The sequence below is a fragment of the Panthera pardus genome, unplaced genomic scaffold (genome assembly GCF_024362965.1).
Source record: "Panthera pardus isolate Hobbes unplaced genomic scaffold, ASM2436296v1 HiC_scaffold_6, whole genome shotgun sequence".
In the NCBI taxonomy this organism is placed as follows: Eukaryota; Metazoa; Chordata; class Mammalia; order Carnivora; family Felidae; genus Panthera; species Panthera pardus.
This window is the reverse complement of record NW_026526991.1, coordinates 97,678,896-97,703,342: the sequence shown is the minus strand read 5'-3', so window position 1 is coordinate 97,703,342 and position 24,447 is coordinate 97,678,896. Positions and strand designations below refer to the sequence as shown.

At 38.8% G+C, this 24,447-nt stretch overlaps 1 protein-coding gene and 1 long non-coding RNA gene across 3 annotated transcripts; one reads left to right on the top strand and one right to left on the bottom strand.

Annotated features, from left to right (window-relative positions):
* Positions 1-460: 460 nt before the first annotated feature.
* Positions 461-7,669, bottom strand: LOC109259075 (uncharacterized). The gene is made up of 2 exons (XR_002076550.2): positions 7,573-7,669; positions 461-678 (listed from the first exon to the last, which is right to left on the bottom strand). It is a non-coding gene; the product is annotated as an uncharacterized LOC109259075 (long non-coding RNA).
* CLEC2D (C-type lectin domain family 2 member D) lies at positions 7,584-24,192 on the top strand. Of its 2 annotated transcripts, XM_019436394.2 has the most exons (5): positions 7,588-7,792; positions 10,638-10,748; positions 17,072-17,256; positions 21,259-21,362; positions 22,913-24,192. In XM_019436394.2, exons 1-5 carry the CDS (start codon positions 7,732-7,734, stop codon positions 23,049-23,051), a joined length of 600 nt encoding a protein of 199 aa, XP_019291939.1. In that variant the 5' UTR covers positions 7,588-7,731; the 3' UTR covers positions 23,052-24,192. The 2 variants fall into 2 exon arrangements, with proteins under 2 accessions (XP_019291940.1, XP_019291939.1); XM_019436395.2 differs by lacking the exon at positions 10,638-10,748 and having other exon boundaries at positions 7,584-7,792.
* The last annotated feature ends 255 nt before the right edge of the window (positions 24,193-24,447 follow it).

Here is a 24,447-nt window from a genome sequence, read left to right as displayed (position 1 = left end):
AAAATGGAAAAGGAGAGAAGGACAAAGGAAGTGAACTTGGATAAGATTTATCACAACAGGAATTCAGATAGAAAATGTGGGTGGGGCCATAACTTCTGGTAGAACAGTCTGGGCTAGCATTATCTCTCCGTGATCCCCATCTGAAAATCACACCAGGGATAGGCAGTCGAGAATTTTTAAAGATGGTGAGATGAAAGGGAGCTGGTTTGGGATGCTAGAACTGGAGAACTAACACAGTGGCAGGGCACCTTGTATGCCCTTCCCACTGTACCTAAAAGAAGTCAACTACAGCTTCGTATTTCCTGACCCCCAACCTAACAATAAAAGACAAGCCAGGTAGATTCTTCTCTTGCACTGATGGATGGCTTCCCACTAACACTACCAGGCAAGTCCAGTAGGGCTAGTGAAAGGGATCTACTGGGATCCCCACTGTCAGTAAGCAGCTGAAGAAAGCACTCACCCTTCCAGACCTGAGACTCTCCTCTCCCATGCAGAGACACCACAAGACCAGGAACGCCAGCAGGGGTGAACACACCCTAATGAGCACACTGTCCAGGCAGTTTTCTTCATTTCTGTGGCTGAAGGCTCCCTTCTTCCAGCTGGATGCACCAGGCTGGGCGGGTTGAGAACGCTCCTTCAGCCCCCCTCCTGCAGCACCAGGAGAGACCACGAGAGCCCCTGTGGTACCAGATAAACCAAGACCAAAACAACCCTGACTCTGAAAATTGTCACTGGAACCACAGAACTCAAAAGTGGGCCAGAGTGTGCATGCTACATCTAAAGAAGCTGACTCCCTACTAAAATAAGGACGTATAGCTCCCAGAGTCTCCAAATGTAATGGTCAAAATAGAGAATCATGTTCCTTAGTATTGACCCAAAGAAACTGGAATCTTACATCCGCATAAAAACCTGCACAAGGATGTCAGCAGCCTTATTCATAATTGCCAAAATTGGGAAGCAATCAAGATGTCCTTCAGTGGCTCAGTGGTTAAACAAACTACGGAACATTCAGACAAGGCAGCATTATTCACAGCTATGAAGAAATAAGCTATCAGTGCATGAAAATACTTGGAGGAAACTTAAGTGCACATTACTAAGTGAAAGAAATCAATTTGAAAAAGTTTATGATCCCAACTATACGACTTTCTGGAAAAAGCAAAACCATGGAGACAATAAAAAGGTCAGTGGTTATGGTAGTGGGGGGCTAGAAGGTGATAAATTAGCAGAGCAAAGAGGTTTGCCCTATTATTGTGGTTGAGATGTGTTTGCCTTCAGTCTAGTTGTCTGCAATGGCTCTCTTGGCCTGTTACAGGCAGGGTTTGGTCTCCATGATGTTAAAGGGCCAGTCTTAGGCCACCTTGGGCTTGAGTTGGGTCAGACCAGATAGACGCCCGGTCTCAGCCCACTGCTGGGGCTAGAGTCATACTTACGTGTGTGGTTATCTTACCCTCTCCCCAGGACAAGTCACTGTGGAGTGGTGCTGGCCATTGTTGGGGATGAGACCTGCATCCACTTTAGAGGGACTCTGCTGAATGAGGATGGTTGGAGGGTGTAGTCTGCAGGAGAATGTGGGGGCAGGGTGCACCGTTAGCAAAGCTAGGTGGAGAGTCTTTGGGCTGATTCCCACAGGTGTCCATGTATCTAGGCTAGTGGGCCGAGGAGAGAGATGGCACCAGCCAGATGGCACTTCTTAGAGAAGTGTCCCAAAGATATCTGCCCCTCCTGTACATGCTCTGAGGCCAGGAAATAAGTCTACCTTACTGCATACCCCATATGCTATGCTTTTCAAAACTGCTGCTCTTATGCTCTATCTGTATAGATGGGGTTGTTTCTTATGCTTTTTTTTTTTTTTTAAGAGTTGGAACTCAGTTTCCCTGTCACCCTCAAGCTCCCTCAGAACCAAACCTACTAACTGTTAGAGTTTCCGGTGTTAAGCCCTGCTGATTATAAAAACGTGTGAAGTTAAGCCCCTGTGATTTTCTTTCTTTTTTTTTTTTTTTTTTTAATTTTTTTAACGTTTATTTTTGAGACAGAGAGAGACAGAGCATGAACAGGGGAGGGGCAGAGAGAGAGGGAGACACAGAATCCGAAGCAGGCTCCAGGCTCTGAGCTGTCAGCACAGAGCCTGATGCGGGGCTCGAACTCACGGACCGCGAGATCATGACCTGAGCCGAAGTCGGACGCTTAACCGACTGAGCCACCCAGGCGCCCCAGCCCTTGTGATTTTCAAAGGCAGACATGATGGGGATTCATCTTCTCAGTGCAAGTCCCCCTTGTCTGGTGTCCCCGGCGTGGGTCTCTTCCTCTCCCTTCTCCATGCCTATGGTGTACCTCCCTATTGCGATGAGCCTTGCAGGTTAGTTTGGTTCCCAGCCTGTCTCCAGGCCATCTTTCCAGTTTTGATGTGGCCTCCTCTCTATGATTAAGAGTGGAGAGGGGCGCCTGGGTAGCTCAGTCAGTTGTGCATCCAACTTCTGCTCAGGTCATGATCTTGCAGTCCATGAGTTCGAGCCCCATGTCAGACTTTGTGCTGACAGCTCAGAACCTGGAGCCTGCTTCAGATTCTGTGTCTCCCTCTCTCTCTGTCCTTCCCCTGCTCGCATTCTGTCTCTTTCTCTCTCTCTCTCAAAAATAAATAAACATAAAAAAATTAAAAAGAGTCTGTTCAGCAAGTTTGGGATCATTTTCTAGGTGAGCTACACTAATGTGTGTGTTATTTAGGTGTACCAATGGGACCAGGTGAGCTCAGGATTCTCCTACTCCACCAGTCTTTCTGGAAGTCACAATATTTTCATTTTTTTAATGTTTTTTTTTTTTTTTTGAGACAGAGACAGAGCATGAGAGGGGGAGCATGAGACAGAGCATGTTTTTTGAGATAGAGCGAGAGGGAGACACAGAATCCGAAGCAGGTTCCAGGCCCTGAGCTGTCAGCACAGAGCCCGACGTGGGGCTCGAACTCATAAGCTGCAAGGTCATGGCCTGAGCCTGAAGTTGGACGCTTAACTGACTGGAAGTCACAATATTTTAAACTCTGTTGCTCATTAAACCCTGGTCTTTGTTCTTAGTGACCCCCGGAAGTTTCAGGTATGCCAAGCTCCATCAGAATTAGCATCTTCTTGGCCTCATTAGCTTTCTGAGGCAGGCAAGTTAGACATTGATGGTAACATCTCAAAGAGAGCAGGCAAAGTGGTCATGTGATTTGTGTGGTCCAACTCCTTTTAATGGAAAGCTGACGTGGGGCTTGATCCCACAAACCATGAGACCGTGACCTGAGCTGAAACCAAGAATCTGAGGCTTAACCAACCGAGTCACCCAGGTGTGCCTAAAAACGTGTAATTAAAAAAAAAAAAAATGAAAGCTATATTGGACGAGACAAAAACTACACCACCTCTTTTATGCACAAAGGGTCAGGGTCCGCTACATAATTTGCACGGTCACGTGCAAAATAAAAGCGTGGAGTGTCTTGTTTAGATATTAGTAATAAGTTGAAGGCATTGAAGGTAGCATATTAAACTGAGTATAAAGCCCCTTTGAGCATGGAGATCGGCTCCTGGACAGACTGGATGTCCATGTACCTGGTCCTGCACAGAGTCATTTTTCTCCCCAGTTACAATTCATCATTAACTGCTCATGTTCAGTGTTTTTGCTTCTTGAAGAGGGTGCTTTCTTTACTGAGCTACTTAGCAATAGTCGCTTTGTCTGGAAGGCTTCCCTCATTTTTCTCAGATTCTTTTCATGATGCACTAGGATGAAACACACCATTTCTCTTACCCTCCCCCGGCTTTTTCTAATATTTATTTTTGAGAGGGAGGTGGGAAGGGTAGAGAGAGAGGGAGACAGAGAATCCAAAGCAGGTTCCAGGCTCCGAGCCGTCGGCGCAGAGCTCGACACAGGGCTTAAACTCACAAACCATGAGATCGTGACCTGAGCTGAAGTTGGACGCTCAACTGACTGAGCCACCCAGGCGCCGCCCCCCCCCCCCCCCCCCCGCCATGACTCTTACCCTTGAAGAAACATTGATGTTCAGAATATTCTAACCCAGGCATGAGCCAATCAGAGTAATCTATGGCCAGTGGTCCACTTGGGGAAAATGGCTTTATCTGAACCCGGCAGAAAAAAGGTTGTCAGTATTCTCCAGACCAAAGCTTCAGCAGGAAGATGTTAGATACTAAAGTTCATAATGTTTCCTGAAGCAGGCATAAATTAATAGTTATTGGATACTAAGTATTAAGCTGAAGTTTATTGGACACCTTTACCTAAATCATAGATTTCGTTTTTCAGAGCAAGCCTGTCACCATATAGATCTTGCGGATGAGAGAATTTAGTAAATGTGCTGTAATAATTTGTGAAATAATGAATTACCACACATTGTGGTTTAAAAACAATATGAATTATTATCTTATAGTTATGGAGGTCAGAGTTTCAAAATGGATCTTAATAGGCAAAAGTCAGGGTGTTGGTAGAGCTCTGTTCTCTTTGGAACTCTGGGGGAGAATCGATTTCCTTGCTTTTTGCGGCTTCTAGAAGCCACTTGCATTCATTGGCTTGTGGCCTCTTGCTTCATCTTCAAAGATGGCAGCACAGCTCCTTCAAGCCTTTCTCTGGGTAACGCTGCCACCTTCCTCGAACAAAGATCCCCATGTGATTAAATTGAGCCACTCACATATTCCAGAATAATTCTCCATCTTAACAGTCTTCATTTTAAAAAAAAAAAATTTTTTTTAACATTTATTTATTTTTGAGACAGAGAGAGACAGAGCATGAATGGGGGAGGGTCAGAGAGAGAGGGAGACACAGAATCCGAAACAGGCTCCAGGCTCTGAGCTGTCAGCACAGAGCCTGACGTGGGGCTTGAACTCACGGACCGCGAGATCACGACCTGAACCGAAGTCAGATGCTTAACCGACTGAGCCACCCAGGCGCCCCAACAGTCTTCATTTTTAAAAAATTTTTTAATTTTTCAAAAATCTAATTATTTAAATTCAAGTTAGTTGACATATAATGTTGTATTGGTTTCAAGGGTAGAACCCAGCGGTTCATCACTTCCATATAGCACCCAGTGCTCATCCCAACAAGTGCCCTCCTTAATACCCATCACCCATTTAGGCCATTCCCCATGCACCTTCCCTCCAGCAAGTCTAGGTTTATTCTCTATAGTTAAGTCTCTTATGGTTTGCTTCCCTCTTTTTTCCCCTTCCCCTATGTTCATCTAATTTGTTTCATAAGTTCCACATATGAGTGAAATCATATGATGTTTGTCTTTCTCTGACTGGCTCATTTTGCTTAGCATAATACCTTCTAGTTCTATCCACATTGTTGCAAATGGCAAGATTTCATTCTTTTTGAGTAATTGAGTAATATTTCATTGTATATATGGACCACACTTCTGGATTCTTAACCACATCTTCAAAGATCTTTTTTGGTTTTTAATTTAGTTTTATTTTTTTAAATGTTTATTTATTTTTGAGAGAGAGAGAGAGAGAGACAAAGTGCCAGCAGGGGAGGGGCAGAGAAAGAGGGAGACACAGAATCTGAAACAGGCTTCAGGCTCTGAGCTGTCAGCACAGAACCCGATGTGGGGCTCGAACCCATGAACTGTGAGATCATGACCTGAGCTGCAGTCAGATGCTTAACTGACTGAGCCACCCAGGTGCCTCAACTTTCTTTATTTTAAGTAAAAAATTTATTTAGAGGGAGAGAGAGTGTGAATAGGGCAGAGGGGCAGAGGGAGAGAGAGAGAGAGAGAGAGAGAGAGAGAGAATCTCAAGCAGGCTCCATGCTCAACATGGAGACCCATGAGGGCCACGATCCCATAGCCTTGGATTATGAGCTGAACTGAAGTCAAAAGTTGGATGCTTAATTGACTGAGCCATCCGGACACCCCTCTTAAAGACATTTTTAAATTTTTTTCCACGTAAGGTAACATATCCACAGGCTTGGAGATTAGGACGGGGAATCTTTGAGGGGCCAATATTCTGCCTACCATATACACGTAAAGTTAAACAACTACCAGGCTATAAGACTTGTGTTTGAGTTGAGAGTATTTTGCTCCAAAGGCCATGTTCTTTCACACAATCTTTTATGTTTCCTCACATTGAATACATCTGTCATCCATTCTGTTGTCAAAACCAGAAAGGCCAAGAAAAGTGGGGCAGAGGTAAAGTAGGACTAAATACTTTTCATGAGGTTTTGCTCTTTCCTATAGTTTCTTATCAGTGAGCTGTTCCAACAAAACAAAATCTGTTAAAATTAATTTTACATTAGTCACTTGAGAGAGTCCCTTCTATTGAGTAGTGACGGGAACCTTGAAGGGCTTTTTCGCCACAGCCAGACAGTCACTCATCTGTGCCTTTTAAATATAGGCCTCATTTTAAAAAATCCTGTTTGGGAAAAGAAAAAAAAATTCTTTTTTCTAAGTGAAATTTGAAATAACTGTCTGGGTACTCTGTCTTTTCACCGTGTAAAAACATGCCAGTATATCGTGTATAGGGTGACACCTGTTAGACACAGAATTTCATAAGAAGAGTGAACAGAATCCTAGGGCTTATAAGTCATGAAATTCACACAGTTTAATATAGAGCCCTTGTATTTTAGAAATGTAGTTTTTCATGTAGCTAACACATCATCAGGACTGTATGCACTAGTTTTCCGTTTCTTTTGCTCATTAAGAGGAGCTGTTTCAGGAACAGAAACTGAGAGGGTTTTTTGTGGCTTTTTGACTAACAAGGTCAACATTTGACCTTTACTGACTATGGAGGGTCTTAGTTTCAAACTAGTTCCTCAGACAGATCATTTAATCATGGCATCTATCAGTAACTTAATGTAGACAAATGCCTTTGCCCTTAACTTGAGGAGCTCATTTGGAAATAAAAGTAATAATGTCAGCCCCGTTATTTAGCGGCACCAGTTAAATGAGAACACGTGTGTAAATCTTTTCTGCGTGTTCCTAGATCATGGTAAAGGGTAATAAACTGTAGGTTTTTGTTATCATGCCATGATAATAATAGTAAAACTGATGTTTTTAATTGTGCCACCTATGTAGGAACTCCAGTATAGTGTGAAACCTATCAAAGTTTACTTTCTGTCCCCTTTGACGACAAAATCGTGAAAAAATACAAAAAGGGCCAGCTTGACAATTCATATTTACTCTGCCGATGGTATTACAAGCTGAGAGACCCCAAGCTTACACTGAGGACCAGAAGGGGCCGATTAAAAAAAAAAAACAAAAACAAACCAGAAACACCTCTTTGAGGGCATTGGAGCAAACGTCTTTTAAGGTATTGGAGAGTTTTCAGGGTTAACTGGAAGACCAGCAAAGATTCTGGATTTAAAAAAAAATTTTTTAAAGGGAGAATGAACTCTTGAGAATAGGTTTTAATTGGAGATTAGGATTGCCCTTGCTTTTTTATGTGCGTCATATTTACTGCCCCTGAGAATCACCTCCTCCATCCTCACAGCAATACTTCTGGTAATGCTCAAGCATTAACAAATTTGACTGTTCCCGTGACCGAGTTTTAAAGAAATTTTTGCAGAAAAAAAAAGAAAGAAAAGAAATTTTTGCTAAGCACCCACCTTCTCTGAAGGCAAGCTGCTTTCTGACTCATGTGGTCCCCTGTCTTTTTGTGAGGCGGGTGTGTAAATGAGGAAGTTCTAAACCGAAAGGAGAGGTTGTTCTCTTGGCTTGGAAGCAATCTGAAGCCACTTGTTAGCTGTCTGCGATGTAGGGGCAAAATGCGTGATAGCAATTGTGTGGAGAAAGCCTGTGTGCCGGTGGAATTGCTGAGAAACCCAAGTAAGAAGCTGGTCTGTATGCAGTGACTGTGGGAATTGGGGCGGTAAGATAAGAGCAGTAATGCGGTTCTGGTTTCTGCACAGGGAAGACAGTCTTTTGGAGAGAGTTTTCAAGGCTGAGAGATGGAATGCTAGAGGTTATAAATTGCAGGTTTACGATTGGTATAAAAATATGCAGCTACTTGGGTACACTTGCGCCAACAAGTGAGGAGGGAGAACTGTTAAGGAAAGATGTCAGAGAGTCGAGTCCGGTTCCATTGATGACAGAGGATAAACCTTGTAACAATGAATCTCACTGACATATACAGTCATATTTTATTAATAAATATCAGTTCACAAATAGTAAAAATTCAAACGTAAGAAAATGGAATTAAAAATTAAATTACGAGGTTAAAACTTAGTAAATGTTAATAACAGTGAATTTCACTGAAAAGAACAATGCGCATTTTAAAGTGTCATACAGATGCAGGGTATTATCATTGGTAAATAAGGTAGAAAATAAGGGCGCCTGGGTGGCTCAGTCAGTTAAGCGTCCGACTCTTTATTTTGGCTCAGGGCATGATCTGAGGGTGGTGAGTTTGAGCCCCATGTAGGGCTCCATGCCCAGCAGGGAGCTTGTTTTGGATTCTTTCTCTCTCCCTCTACTCACTGTCTCTCTCTCTCTCTCTCTAAAAATAAATAAATAAACAAACAAATAAATAAAATGAGGTGGAAATCTACAATGGAAGCTCATACATAGGAAAGATAGAAATAAAAAGCAAAGAAAAGGCAAACAGTATGGAGTTTTTTAGCAAGTAAAAAAAGTAAACAGAAGGCAAAGGAAAAACAGTACAGCATTCAAATGGAATTATCTAAAATTGGAGGCACAGTAAGAAGAAAATAATGTATATACACACATATAATCTCATATATATTATATGAGATACGTTATATATTATATATATTATACATTATATATATATTATATATATTATACATTTATACAAAGCTTGAAACTGTAAAAAACCACTTGTATTCAAGGCTTTATGTGATGACTTAGTAAGTGGGGGGAAAAAAAACCGTTTTGGACCAGCTGCAGAAAATCGAAGTGGCATAATTTAGGAGTGAAAAAAATTTCTTTTGTCTTTGATAAAAGTTGTCCTCGACTTAGAGAAAAGGCAGTTCATATGAGGAGAAGACGATGTCTAATCCTTGTTGAGTGACTTCATTTATTTCTTTATTCCTTTGGGATTTTTGCATATTTCCATAAGAGCTGCTTTAAAGTATATGTTAGATAATTCCAACATCTTGTCATCGCAGCATTGGCTTCCGTTGACTGTCTTTGGCCACGTTCGTTGAAATTTTCACGGCATCTGGACATTTTGAATGAACATTTTGTTACGAGACTTTTGATTTTGTTTAAATTTTGGGGTGTATTGATATTTTTGGTTTTAGCCGGCAATTACTCTGGCTTGGTTCAGCATTCTGTGGGCTCTAATTCCAATGTCGGCTCGGTGTTTGGATCCTTTGTAGTGTTATTCAGATCTTTCCTGGGTGTGCATCAACCATTGATCGTTCTGGGAAACATTAACGAGAAACTTTCTAGTGTGGATAGAATGTTACAGGAAAATATGCCTGTTTCATCAAGAAAGTCTTTAAAAGAAGTAGCTAAAAGTGTGTATGGTGGCCACGTGATGGACTCTGAAGAGGGTTCCAACAGGAAATTTTACAAGAGGGTTTAGGGGCACCTGGGTGGCTCAGTCAGTTAAGTGTCTGACTTTGGCTCAGGTCATGTTTTCATGGTTCGCGAGTTCAGGCCCTCCATCGGGCTCTCTGCTGTCAGCACAGAGCCTGCTTCGGATCCTCTGTCCCCCTCTCTCTGTGCCCCTCCCCTGCTCATGGTGTCTCTCTCAAAAATAAACATTAAAAAAAAAAACATTTACAGCAGGTTTTAGATAACATAGGATCTTTTGAGATACAACACAAATATAGAAAAGTGTACAAAACACATATACAGCTTAATGAATTATTCTAAGGTGAGCATCCTTGTTAAATGCTATCTTTGTCTGGGGTGCCTGGGTGGCTCATTTGGTTGGGCAGCTGACTCTTGATTTTGGCTCAGATCATGATCTCACAATCCATGCTGGGTGTGGAGCCTGCTTGGGATTCTCTCTCTCCCTCTCCCTCTGCCCCATCTCTGCTCACACACTCTCTCTCTCCCTCCCTCTCTCTCTCTCTCAATAAAAAAAAAAAAAATACTATCTTTGTCAGATAAAGAAGCTTGCCACCCATCTCAGAAGCCCTCTAGTCAGTCTTTAGGAATAACACTAAATTGACTTTTATGAGAATCATTTTCTCACTTTAATTTTGACTTAAATAGAAAGACTTTTAAGTCCCTTTTAATGAAAAGATACCCCCGTGATTGCTTTTTAAAATGTGCTTTCCGTGTTTTTTTAAGTTTCAAGATAATTTATCATGTAGAATTTACAACAGTCTCAAGTTTGTTGATTTCGTTCCTGTCATTTAATTAACATGATTCTCCCTCTCTTACATTTCTGTTAAATTAGTAGCTGGATCTGGAAATAGAATAAGATTTGTATTTAGTTTTGGGGGACAGGTGCAAAGCCACTTCATGGCTTGTGCACTAAGATCAGTTCTTCTGTGAGTAAGTAAACTCCAGAGACAAAATTGTACATTCATAAAACGACAGGCCAGTTGTCCCCTGTAGTGAAAAGGAATGAAGAGGAAGTAACATTTTGACGGTTAATGCTTCTAGCAGTCTGACGTCTGTTCTGCAGTTAACGTGGGAAAAAAAAAAAAAAAAAAAACCTAAAACAAAAACGTGTTTTTCATTATGTTTTTTCCAGATTACCTGCCTTCAAAAAAGCATTCTACTAAAGTTAAACCAAATAGAGCTTTTTCCTTCATCATCACATGTTTCATACTTATATTGAGTGGAATAATTATATATGTTGTAGGTAAGTAATTTGTAATCTTTGTTCATCTAGAGAAGTCCACTTTCCAAAAGAAGAGAGGAGTTATTGATGATTTCTCTGTTCTTTACAGTTCCTAAGTTGTTTTTTTTTTTTTTCATTTCACCAGTTGAGTTAAATTCCAATAACCTTGTAAGTGGGGTCTAAGATTTTAGTTGTGTAATATAAAGGTCACATTATTACAAACTTAATAGAATGCTCAGAGTTTGCAGAAGGTAGAACCCAATTGCCAGTTATATTGTGCTTTAATTTATATTATTGCTAGGCCTTTTATCAAGTAGTCTTACTATATATATGTATACATTTATATATATATTATATATGTATAAATATTTACTTACAAATATATATTTATATATTTAATATATTTATATATAAATTTACTCTCAAATTACATTTTCTTTTTAAAAATTTTCTTAGGTTAAGGATATATCAAAAAAGAGCTATAGTTGGCATAAAACATTATGTAAGTTTCAGACATACAATATAATTGAAATTACATTTTCAATTAAAAGTACTTCAAAGATCTTGTGTGTAGGTCCTGATGGAGGACGCATCCAAAGAGAGCTGTAGAAACTGATGTGTTTGATTCATGAAATTGCATTTGTGCTTGAATATTTGCCAAGAATTCAGTAATTTTCTTTAATGTTGACTTTTTTGAGGGACAGAGACAGAGCGTGAGCAAGGGAGGGGCAGAGAGAGAATGAGACACAGAATCTGAAGCAGGCTCCAGGCTCTGAGCTGTCAGCACGGAGCCTGACTTGGGGCTCGAATTTCTGAACCGTGAGATCATGACCCGAGCTGAAGTCAGATGCTTAAACTGACTGACCTCCCTAGGCACCCACAGTAATTTTTAAACAATGTATTAATAGGATCTAGGCTGAGATAATATTCAAAAAATAGAGGACCACAAAACCATGGTGGCTTAAAAAATAGAGACTTCTTTGACCTCTCAATGCTGTCGTGAGTGAATAAGACCGTGGGGCTGCTATTTTCCATCATTCTCTTAAGATGTCATTGGCTTCTGTAAGGTGCCACCATCAAGGCTGGGTTTCCTGAAAGAAAGGAATAGGGTACAATGAGGAGGGCTGCTCAGTCTTTTAAGGTCCAGGACAGAAAGTAGCATAAATCCCTTCCAACTCAAGTTTCATTTGTGGAAACTTCGTAAGAAAGCCCCACGGAAATGAAACTCTGTCTCTGTCTTTGACCTGACAATTTACTAGGATTTGTCTCAGGGTGAGGTTTGGGCGTATTTATCCTACTGGGCATTGGCTGAGTTTTTGAATGTTTAGATCATGTATTTCATCACATTTGGGAAGTTTACAGCCATTACTTTCTCCAGTAATCTCTCTGCCACTCTTTGTCTCCCTACTTCTTCTGAGACCCCTGTGATGCATATGTGGGTTTGCTTCATGGCATCCAACAAGTGCCTTAAGCTCTGTTCATTTTCTTCATTCTTTTTTTTGTCCGCTCCTCCTACTTGATAATTTCAGTTGTCCTACTGGTAACTTCCCTGAATCTTTCTTCTGCTGCTCAAATCTGATATTAAGTCCTTCTGAAATTTTTCCTTTTTAGTAAGAGAAATGTCTGTCCTGCTCCCTCCATTTTGAGAGAAGGAACAGGGGACGGGGCTGCCTTCTACTTTAGGCCCAAACTGCCGCTGCACTAGTCAGAAGGTATTCCATGCATGAGAAGAAAACACGTTTTCCTACCATTTTGAAGATGGCCTTTATTGATTGGGTGTTGGCTTGATTTGTGTAGACTTTTATAAACCTTTGTTTTCCCGAGGTCTTACCAGTTTCAGTCAGCTAATTTCTTGGGCTTTTTTTGGTTTGTTTTTATTTTTTAAGTTGTTCTTGTGGAGGAACAAGAACTTGGGGTTTCCCAGTTCGCCATCGTACTGCCCTCTACTCCTGGGGATGGGGAGATACTTTTGAGGGAAGTATGCAAGTGCATGCTGCCTTCCACTGTTTTCTCCTTCTGACTGCAAAGAATATTTGAGAATTACTGTGATAGAAGAGCAGTCCGCCAAAGAAAGTTATTCATTCATTTTCTCAGTGAAAGGTCTACTGTTGAATCATAGCCTTGTCAAACTTACATGCCCCAGGAGACAGTGATGGTTCACAGAAGGTCAGACTCCCTGATAAGCCCTGGCGTTAGCAGAACAATACAGAAAATTATGCCCTTGAGTAACATAAAACAAAATCCGTGATGCAATTCACACGCAGGTAATAATTGGTTAAAGTACTACGTTCACGTCCGCCTCCATTTTTATGTCTTTTCTCATCCTCATCGCACCTAATTACCTACTTCTTAGTCCTTCATAGGTCGATCAGAGTACAGAGTTTAAAAGCACAAATATGAGTACAGATTCTGGATTTAGATGGCTTGGGTTTGAATTCTAGCTCTCTCGTCTGTGCAGCTTTGTAAACTTGGACAGCTCTAACACCCTCTCGGTGCTTCAGTTTGCTTACTGTTGTTGAAATAATGAAGTAAATTTGTGTATGATTGAACTTGGACAATGTCTGGAGCACAGCTGGTAGACGATGACTACTGCTACTTGTTAGAAAACTCAAATTTTTTTCAGTTAAAACACAGTAGCGGACTCTGCATGTTGGTAAAAAATTTAAAATTTCATAGAATCATGTGAATCCACCATAAATGTGATGAAAATCAGAAATGGTTGAATAATTGTCCCAAAGTCATGTATTTCATCTATGGCACAGGCAGGACTCTGACTAATTATTTTGGCTCCATTAGAATTGACTTCCTTTTAAAGCAGGTATACGTTCAGACAAATTTATAAAGTGCTTCCATTTTTCAGGAATAATATATTAATATTGATTGCACCCCTGAGTTCTCATAGCATTTGTTATCTGATGGTTATAATTATTAATTTATATGTGCATTTTTTACGTTTGTGGTGAGCAACTTGAGGGAAAAATACTATTTTTTTCCTATATCGTTAGTCCCTAGCTTAGTACAGAATAAGTGTTCCATAAATGATCACTGATTGTATAGATTTCTAATATTTTTATCCTTTTGAATATAATCTTAAATACGCGACTTCACTTCCAGTTTTCCAACTTCTCTAATCATACTATCCATACTATAATTTTGGATAGGGATTTTTCCTTCTAAAAGTTAGAAAAGTGGTGTAGTCTAGTGATAAGGCACATCCACATTTTCACCACCAAACTATCTGAGTTCAAATCCCAAATCTGCACTTGTGAGCTGTGGAACTTTCAGAAAATTAAATGTCTATTCCTAATTTCTTCATCTGTGAAATAGGGATGATAAATCAAACCACTTCATAAGGCTGTTATGAGCATTAATAAGTTAATATAAATAAAGTATATAAACCAGTAAATAAAGTATATAAAGATTTTTTTTTTTTAAATCATTTTCTGCTCTGGTTTTCTTCTGCATGTTCTGTATAGCCACTATGGCTGATAGGTGAGGGACTAATTTTTCAATCCTATGTAGACTACTGCACTTTTATTTGTTTTTAAATATCTCATATTATTTTGACAGAAAACTAATTTTGAGCCCTGTGATCCAAACCACTCAGCATGGTTGATGGGTAAAACAACTTAATACTGCCCTACCTTGGACTGTGAATTTTGCTATTATTCAGTCATACCAGACGTTTTGAAATCTGTGACTGCCCTCTGGTGTCAGTAAGAGATTATACAGACTCTGTTAGCTGAAAACAAGTCTGCTTTTATTAATTTATTTTTAATTTTTATTTTAATCCCAGTATAGTTAAGATACTGTGTTATATTAATTTCAGGTGTACAATAGAGTGATTCAACATTTCTGTAATTACTCAGTACTTGTCAAACTAAGTACACTCTTAAAACATTTTTTTTTTGCGGCACCTGGGTGGCTCAGTCGGTTAAGCGTCCGACTTCAGCTCAGGGCACGATCTCGCGGTCCGCAAGTTCGAGCCCCGCGTCGGGCTCTGGGCTGATGGCTCAGAGCCTGGAGCCTGCTTCCGATTCTGTGTCTCCCTCTCTCTCTGCCCCTCCCCCATTCATGCTGTGTCTCTCTCTGTCTCAAAAATAAATAAACGTTAAAAAATTTTTTTTTTTTTTTTTTTAATGTTCAGACAGAGCATGAGCAGGGGAGAGGCAGAGAGAGAGGGAGACACAGAATCTGAAGCAGGCTCCAGGCTGTGAGGTGTCAGCACAGAGCAGGATGTGGGCCTCGAACTCATACACCATGAGATCATGAGCTGAGCCAAGGTGGGCCGCTCAACCGACTGAGCCACCCAGGCCCTCCAAGATATACTCTTAATCCCTTTCACTTATTTCACACATGTCCTCACTCACCTCCCCTCTGGTAACTATCTGTTCCCTATAGTTAAGCGTCTATTTTTTGGGAGCACATGGGTGGCTCAGTCAGTTAAGTGTCTGACTCTTGATTTTGGTTCAGGTCATGAGCTCACGGTTCGTGAGATCGAGCCCCATGTCCACAGAGCCAGCTTGGGATCCTCTCTCTCTCCCTCTCTCTGTCCCTCCCTGCACATACACGTGTAAACACGCTCTCCCTCAGAATAAATAAAGGAGCATTAAAAAATGAATCTGTGGGGCGCCTGGGTGGCTCAGTCGGTTGAGCGTCCGACTTCGGCTCAGGTCACGATCTCACAGTCTGTGAGTTCGAGCCCCGCATCGGGCTCTGGGCTGATGGCTCAGAGCCTGGAGCCTGTTTCACATTCTGTGTCTCCCTCTCTCTGATCCTCCTCCCCCTTTCATGCTCTGTCTCTCTCTGTCTCAAAAATAAATAAAAACGTTAAAAAAAAAATGAATCTGCTTTTTGTTCGTCTCTTTACCTTTCTTTTGTTCCTTTGGTTTTGTTTCTTAAATTCCACATATGAGTGAAATCATATGGTATTTTTCTTTCTTTGCTTTTAAATATCTGGGTTGCAAAAGGCCACTAATAGACAAGACGCGTGGAATTTACCTTTAACTCTAAAATGGAAAGGTAATGGAGTAAGTAATTGTAAATTTAGTGTATTGAAATATAATCAGGATTAGATAATTTGATGCATTAAATAACTGGATACACCTAATAAAAAATAAAACCTTCAAAAACTGTTTGCTGCTATTTTGTTATCATAAACAGTATCACTATCACCATTACCATCTTTAATGGAAATGTTAGAAGCTTACAGATAAAGAAAAGATAAAACAAGTAATAATCCACCGTGGTCATCCTCGGTTTAAAGATTTCTCAGTGCGACAGTTGCTCAGGATTACCTCCGGACAGAAACCCCGAGTAGAGTGATTGCTTATCACTTTCTCTGCCTAAACTTGAACTTTGCCAAACAAAGACGAAGAGGGGAGACTCGTTTGAAATTGGTCAACATACGCAGCAGTCTCTTGTCTAGTTTGAAAGTTGGGGACAAAGATTTGATTTTACTTTGGACTCTCCCATGTTCCAGGTGATCGTATTTCTTTTTTAATATTTTTATGATTCCACAGAGAATGATCTATTCTTGCCATTCTGTTACCAAAAAGAAAATCTCTTATACATCGATGAAGCAAAAATAAAGCTACAGAGATTTAAATTAACATTACTTATTTAAGAAAGAAGCTGTGAGGTTACTTAGAGAAAATGGTTATAGAAATAAAAGCCTCACCTACTAGCAAATCAGTAAAGGCCACCTGGAGAGACTTTTCTTCTTTTTAATCTCACCTTTAGAGAGCATCTCTCCTGGTTATATGGGAAGTGTATCAGAAAAGCTTACCCCATGGAGTACTATCAGCTTCAAAATAGAGAAAGCCTCACAAAACTTCCTTAGTTGAAGGAAGTTCTTTAGTAGAAGGACACGCAGGGTAAACCCACTTCTTTCATCATCATGGGACTCTTTACACATCTATCCGACCATTTCATTTCCAGAAACTTTATTCACAAAAGGTATCTATGCCCTGTCCCTCATTTTATTTAGGAAGGCGTCTAGAGCTCTTGAACTATCTGTTCTCTAAGGCTGGTAAAATGTTACTGATGTGCCTAGTATTTTAAGAAAGGTAGCATTGTTGAAATCTAAGTAGGCAGGTCTATAGTCCGGATTTTAAGACATTAGTAATTCTTTATTCAACTCATCCACTAACTAAGGCAGTAGTTTGAATCTCAGCTTTGACATTTGCTGTGTAATATATGCAATGACTTGCAGAATCATATTCCTTGTTTGAAAAATAAGGATCATATATTTAGCCTATCACACAACTATGGAAAAGTGTATTAGAAAGCACTTGATAATGTACATATAGGAACATATAAAAGTAAGTTGTTTTTATTTTTAGTAACTAGAAGAAAATTCCATCAAATCCCGCCAGAGTGCCTTGAAGCTGCATGCCCAGAAAACTGGATTGGTTTCCAAAGAAAGTGTTTCTATTTTTCTGATGACATCAAAAATTGGACATTCAGCCAGAGGTTTTGTGTCTCACACGGTGCTGATCTTGTTCAGATTGAAACCCTCCAGGAACTGGTAAGAAAATAGTTCTGTCTAGAATAAAATAATGTGCCCCATCAATACACTACGTAATTCTATGTGAGAATGTCTAAGGTGCAGGTTTAGACACTTGCCTAGACATTGATTTTTTTAACATAAGGAGAGAAAACCAGCAGGTGCTACATTCTGCAGCAGATCATCTACAGTTACCTTAACATTCATAGCAGGAAAGTGGCCAGAGAGCAAGACAGTGCTTTCTCTGACTAATGAGCAAGAACTGTGCAAACAGAATTAGAAAATTAAAGAGGGAAACATCATTTTAAATCTGCATGAAGTTAACATTGCTTCAAAATAAATCAGGCAGGAGTGATGTCAGAGAAGATGGCAGAGTAGGAAGCTTTGAAATCTGTACCTACACCTAAACACCTATTGGACTGGCAGAAACTCTCAACGAATCTGGAGCTCTGGAGTCTTGCAGCATCCAAGGGATAACTTAATGAAGAGGTTAGTAAATTTCAGTTAATCTCCATGAATTTCAGCCTTCCCACTCAGTGGTTACCATTCCCCATACACCATCATGTTCTACAGCCATGGGGACTCCTGGCCACGTTCCTGGTAAAGCTTGCTGGAGCCAGGATGGTGAATAAGAACATTGTGCTTCAAATATTGTGGTTTTGTGGTGTTATTTTTTATTGCTGCTTTTCTTTGCTGAGGGACAGACACAGAGGTGGGCTGCCATTTTTCATTCAACTCCTACCGAATGAAGTGATTTTCAGAGCATTTAAAGAAACAGTATTTGTTTCCCGCCCCCCCCCCCACCCCTTTTGGGAGCTAGACATTTAAGAAAACCTGTGGCAGTTAACTGGCTGACCATAAAAATAACAGAATAGAAATTTCAGTGACCACACACGGTAGGTAATGCACATTTTGCAAAAATTGTTTGGAAAAGTCACAACCAGGTGGCTCTGAATCTCAGTAATCGAAATTCAACAATCACTGAAGAAAAGAAGTATATTCCCAGAGTTAACACAATAAAGTATTCATAATGTCCAGTTTTTAACAAAGAAATTACAAAACATATAAAGGAATAGGAAGGCATAGCTTATTCGCAGGAAGAAATATCTGACAGAAACCATCCGTGAGGGAGTCCAGACATTTGAAATATAGTCAAAGATGTTAAATCTATTGTATTAAATATGTTCAATGAGCTAAGGGAAACCATACACCAAAAAAGTAAAAGAAATCAGGAAAAATGATATGTAAATAAAGTAAGAATATCAATAAAGTGGTAGAAATTATTAAAAGGAACCAAATAGAAATTCTGGACCTGAAAAGTATAATAATTGAAATGAAAAACTCACTAGAGGAGTCAAAAGAATATTTGAACAGGAAGAAGAAAGAGTCAGCAAACTTGAAGATAAGAAAGTTGAAAGTATCCTCTCTAGCAATAGAAAGAAAATTTAAAAATAAAAACAAACATCCTGAAGGAAGTGTAGTATACCGCCAAGCAAACCAACATATACATTGTGGGAATCCTAGACGGAAAAGAGAAAAAGAAGTAGAAGAAATATGTAAAGAAATAATGGACAGAAACTTCCCAAAGTTGAGGAAAAAGATGAATATACATGTCCAAGAATCTCAACAAACTCCAAGCAGGATAAATTCAAAGAAAACTACATGAAGGCTAAAATTAGAGTCAAGTTATCAAAGCCTAAAGAGAGAAGTTTGAAAGCAGCAAGAGAAGGGACTAGTCATGTACCTAGGATCCTCAATAAAATTAACAGTTGATTTATCCTGAGATACCATAGAATCCAGAAAACAGTGGAATGACGTATTTTAAATTCTAAAAAAAACCCTGCCAGTCTAGAATTCTGTATGTGTCCAAACTATCTTTAGTAATGGGAAAAAATTTAAGGTACTTCTAAAAGAACAGCAGCTAAGTGAGTTTCTTATCAGTAGACCCATCCTATAAACAATGATAAAGGCTGAAATTAAAGTGCATTAGATAGTAACTCAGAGCCAAAGGAAGAAACAACACTCATAAAAGTAACCACATAGATCAATATAAAAGCCAGAATTAATATACTTTTGGTTTACTTTGTAACTTATCTCCTTTCATATATGATTTAACAGGTGAATTCATAATACAATAATTATAAATCTATGTTAATGGGTATATAGCATATACATATATAGTCTATGACAATATTATGAAGAGAGGGTTGGAGATGGGGCAAAATGTTCATTTGCCATTATAACCAAGTTCATATTGTAAACTATGTTGTTATAAGTTTAAAATGTTAATGGCAATCCCCAAGGTAACCACTAATAAAATTACTAAAATATATACAGTAAAAGAAGGAGGGAATAAAAATGGTACTTACAAAAACTCAATTAAATAAAAATCACAATAGTAGAGGAATTAGAGAATAAAAAACATATAAGACATATAAAAAATAAATAAATGGTAGAACTAAGTCTTTTAATGATAATCACATTAAATGTAAATGGATGAAACTATCTGATTAAAAAGCAGAGACTGGCAGTTGGCTAAAAACAAAACAAGATCCATCTATATGCTATTAGAGACTCACCATAGATCTAAGGACTCAAAGAAGTTTAAAGTAAAAGGCTGGAAAAAGATATGGCATGCAAACAGTAACCAAAATAGAGCTGTGTGACTATATTTTTGTTGGACAAAACAGATAAAAGCAAAAAAGTTTACAAGAAACAAGGAATATTATATCTTGATAAAAATTTTGTTATAGCAAGGAGATGTACCCACAGCACCAAAATATATGAAGGAACAATTGATAGAATTGAAATGAGAAATAGATAGTTCTATAATAATATTTGAAGACTTCATGATTCCACTTTCAATAATGGATAGAACAACCAGACAAAGGAACAATGAGGACATACAAGTCTTAAACAGTACTGCAAACCAATTTGACCTAAAAGACCTGCAGAGAACACCTCCCAACAATAGCAGAGTACGTATTCTTCTCATGTGTGTGTGGAACATTTTTCTGGATAGTTCATATGATAGGCCACAAAACAAGTTAGTAAGTTTGAAAAGATTGAAATCATGCAAAGTTCCTTTTGTAAACACAATGGAATGAAACTAGAAATCAACAACAGAAGGAAAATTGGAAAATTCACAAATACATAGAAATTAAACAGCCCACTGTTAAACATTCAGTGAGCAAAAAAGAAATCACAGGGGGAAACTAGAATTGAAACAAATGAAACGAAAACATGCAAAACATAAGTGTTTTGTAACATACCGAAACCTATGGTATGCAGCAGAAGCAATACTAAGTGGGAAATTTATAACTGTAAATGCATCCCTTAAAGAAAAAAATAAATAAATACTTGAAGTCAGTATCCCAACTGTACACGTCAAGGAACTAAAAATGGAGAAGTCAAAATAAATGTCATCTTCAAAGAGTAAAGATTTCCCCGAGAAGTCCACTAATCGTAAAGGAAAATGATACATTGAATTATATAGAAATTAATACTCGTAATCATAAAAAGACACTCTGCCTGTTGACAGAGATGTGTAACGTGGAAAACTACAATGCTGGTATGAATACGATTTGTTACAATTATAGAATCAGAAAATAATTAGGTGTCATTTGGTAAAATTGACAATAACCGTTACTGTGGCCTAATCATTCATTCCAGGACAGGAGGACAGGGGCCACGAATGCCATGAAAGCATTCATAATAGCTTCAAACTTGAAATAATACTAGTGGAAATCAATAATAGAATAGATAAACAAATTATGAAGTAGTAAGACAAAGTGGCACTATGCTGAATTAAAAGCAAACAAGTTATCAGCAATTTCTCTCCGTTTTAATATTCATTTGTGTGTGCTACTGTAGCATATCTATTCTGTATGTATTATCAAACAATACAAAATTAAAAAGAAGAAAATTGTGAGAGCAGTTGAGAAGATAGCATAGAAGCAACATTTCTTCTGGGAGAGGCCAGATAATGTCGGGTTAATGCATATCATCTTTGTTTTCTGAAAGGATTTCCTGTTGCGGTATAAAGGCCCCTCTGACCACTGGATTGGGCTCAGCAGAGAAGAAGGCCAACCATGGAAATGGATAAATGGCACTGAATGGACCAGATGGTGAGTTCTGAAAAATATGGTGGCAATATTTGTACCATACTGTGCACATATCTAGTGTTTAAAGGAGCAAATATTTTGAATTCACTTTGCAGGAAACCAAACACAGAAACCAGTGTGTTCTCTAAAAATTTTTATTTTGCGATTAGTCATAAAGGAACAAAGTGAAAAAGTGTAGACTGCAAAGGTTTTGCAACGTCCTCAAACCGCTACAAAATCTATCATAGGTGGCACAGTAGAATGGTGGTGAACTTGACTCCAGCCTCGGCTATGTCATTTACCAGCTCTTTCACTTTGAGCAAACTACACACTATCTTTAAGTCCATTGCTTACTCCACAACAAAATTAGTCGTACTTGCCCAATTGATTTCACAGGGTTGATATGAGAATCAGAGATTTTGATATTTACCATGGCACCATTTAACTTTAAATGTCATATCAATGCAAGGTAAATTACTATTTTCGTTGATCGCTGCATCAGTCTTCAACCATTTACATAGGGATTATGAGGGATGGTAATAATGTCTATTATTTATAAGATCATCATTACAATGTTTAGGACAGGTGCAGTTAGCATTGTCACATTTAATCTCAACTGCATATCTGTTGGATCTTTATATCACTAGAAGAATTTTGGATAATGTCGGAAGTCTTGGATTCAGGCAGCCTCACTACATGTTTTCTTATCTGAAGATAATGAGGAGGTTTTGAAAAGTTGCTTTATGATGATAAAGTAGTCAGCATTGGAAATGTCACTTTATTTAGTGGAAAGAGCAATGGATCAGACATTGGTAATTTTGAAAACTGGTTCTTACCTATTAGCTTTTTGATCTCGGACAGACTCTAAGTTTTAGGAATTAGAGCTTATATTTATACACTGTTGCATCTGCAGTGCCTAGCCCATTGTGGGTGCTTGATAAATATTTAGGATTGACCTTTACTTCTCCCTTTATAATAGTGAAACAGTAATGTTTACTTCATCTAATTCTCTAGTGTCTAAGGAGCAAATATATTGCTAACTGTTCAGCCATTGAAAATGGTTCATCACCATAGAAGTGAAAAATACATTTATTAAGGGCTAGCGTGTCTTAACAAAAGGCAAATCATGTCACCCTGAGCAATTTCAAACAGTACAGGGGAAAAACTTCTGGTCTAAATGCTGACCCAGATGTCTGAGCCAGGCTGCTTAAATGCTGAGTAGACAAGCATTCTCTCTCCTCTTTCCCAAAGGGAAGAAGGTGGGAATAGCGTGGACCCTGTATTTTCACTGATTTAGTTATGAATCCTCGTTTCATTTGTTATAGAATCCTGGGAAATTCTGTGAATTTTGTGTGTTGGCTTGTTGTGGGTTTTTTTTTTTTTTCCGGCCTGTAAAAAGAGATGATCTGTATCTCACAGGGTAATCTTTAATATCGAAGAGAGAATACGGGGCGATGCACCTTATATTTTAGAGGCTGAATTAATGTTAGTTTCCTGATTTCCTCATCTGTGTTCCCTGTGCTTTTGAAGAACTATCCGGGGGCCAACTGAGCGACTCTGCTTTTTCATTGCAGTTTTCCTATTAGAGGAGGAGGAGAGTGTGCCTATTTGAATGACAACGGTGCCAGTAGTGCTAGGCACTACACGGAGAGAAAGTGGATCTGTGCCAAAGAGGACACATACACCAAGATCAGGAGGCAAAATGCAACGTAACTCTTCCCTTGTGAATTGCACTCCTTCCCTAATGTGTCTTAGCTCTGACAGTGTGGAACCTGCTGCGGATTCTCTCTCTTGCTCCCCATCAAAAAGAAACATTATAAAAAATGAGCACCCGGAGAGACTGCCACATATAATTGCTTTGTATCCGGGTGCTGTTGTGTTACTCAACTTTGTAACTTTTTTCCGAAAACCCCGAGCAACCCAAAAAGCTTTCCTTCTAGAATCCTCATTGAGAGAATAAAAGCGGTTTCTTTTGTACATAACTTCTTGGCCTGATTGCACTTTCAGAACATTCCCTAGTGTTGGCAACATAAGGTGACATTCTTTACGTGCCTTCTCACTTACATAAAATATGAGACTGAATGAAAAGGGAAACATCTTTTGAAAAGTCCTTGCGTACTTTACAAGTTTTAATTCCTCTTGATTGGAAGATACTCCTTAAACATCAAAAATCTCAGCATTTTTTTTTCTCCTCAACCTCATTAAAATGTTAACTTTTTTTTCATTTTTATTGAGTTTTAATTTTAATTCCAGTAGAGTTAACACACAGTGTTATATTAGTTTCAGGTGTAAATACAGTGATTCAACGATTGTGTGCATTACTCAGGGTTCATCATGGTAAGTATACTTCCTAAAGGAGGACACTTGTGAGGAGCACTGGGTGTTGTATGTAATTTAGTGATGAATTACTAAGTTCTGCTCCTGAAAATATTATTACACTATATGATAACTGACTAGAATTTAAATAAAAATGTGAAACAAACAAAAAAAAAGATTAAAAAGTGATAAATGTACTCTTAATCCCTTTCACCTATTTCACCCATGCCCCCACCTATCTCCCCTGTGCTAACCATCGGTTTGCTCTCTATAGTTAAGAGTCTGTCTCTCTTTTATCCTTTGATCATTTGTTTCATTTCTTACATTCCACATATGAGTGAAACCTATGGTATTTTCTTTCTCTGACTTCTTTTGCTTACATTATACTGTAGCCCCATCTCTGTTATTACACATGGCAAGATTTCATTCTTTTTTATGGCTGAATTGTTTTTTGAGTTTGATAACTTCATTATAGATTTTGAATACTAACCCTGTATCAGATATATTGTTTGCAAATATCTTATCCCATTCCATAGATTGCCTTTTAGTTTTGTTGATTGTTCCTTTGCTGTGGAGAAAATTTTTATCTTGACAAAATCCCAGTAGTGCATTTTTGCTGTTTACCTTGCCTCTAGAGACATGCCAAGTATTCATTGATAGATAAGTGGTTAAAGAAGAAGTGGTGTGTGTGTGTGTGTGTGTGTGTGTGTGTGTATATATATATATATATATATATATATATATATATATATATAATGGAATATTACTTGCTAACAAAAGAATGAAATCTTGC

Excerpts from the sequence above, each read along its gene's own strand:
- CLEC2D (XM_019436394.2), top strand. The coding sequence starts at position 7,732 with ATGCGTGATAGCAATTGTGTGGAGAAAGCCTGTGTGCCGGTGGAATTG. Across the intron at positions 7,793-10,637 it reads GGAATTGCTGAGAAACCCAA|ATTACCTGCCTTCAAAAAAG; the intron begins GTAAGAAGCTGG and ends TGTTTTTTCCAG. Across the intron at positions 21,363-22,912 it reads GGCACTGAATGGACCAGATG|TTTTCCTATTAGAGGAGGAG; the intron begins GTGAGTTCTGAA and ends TTTTCATTGCAG.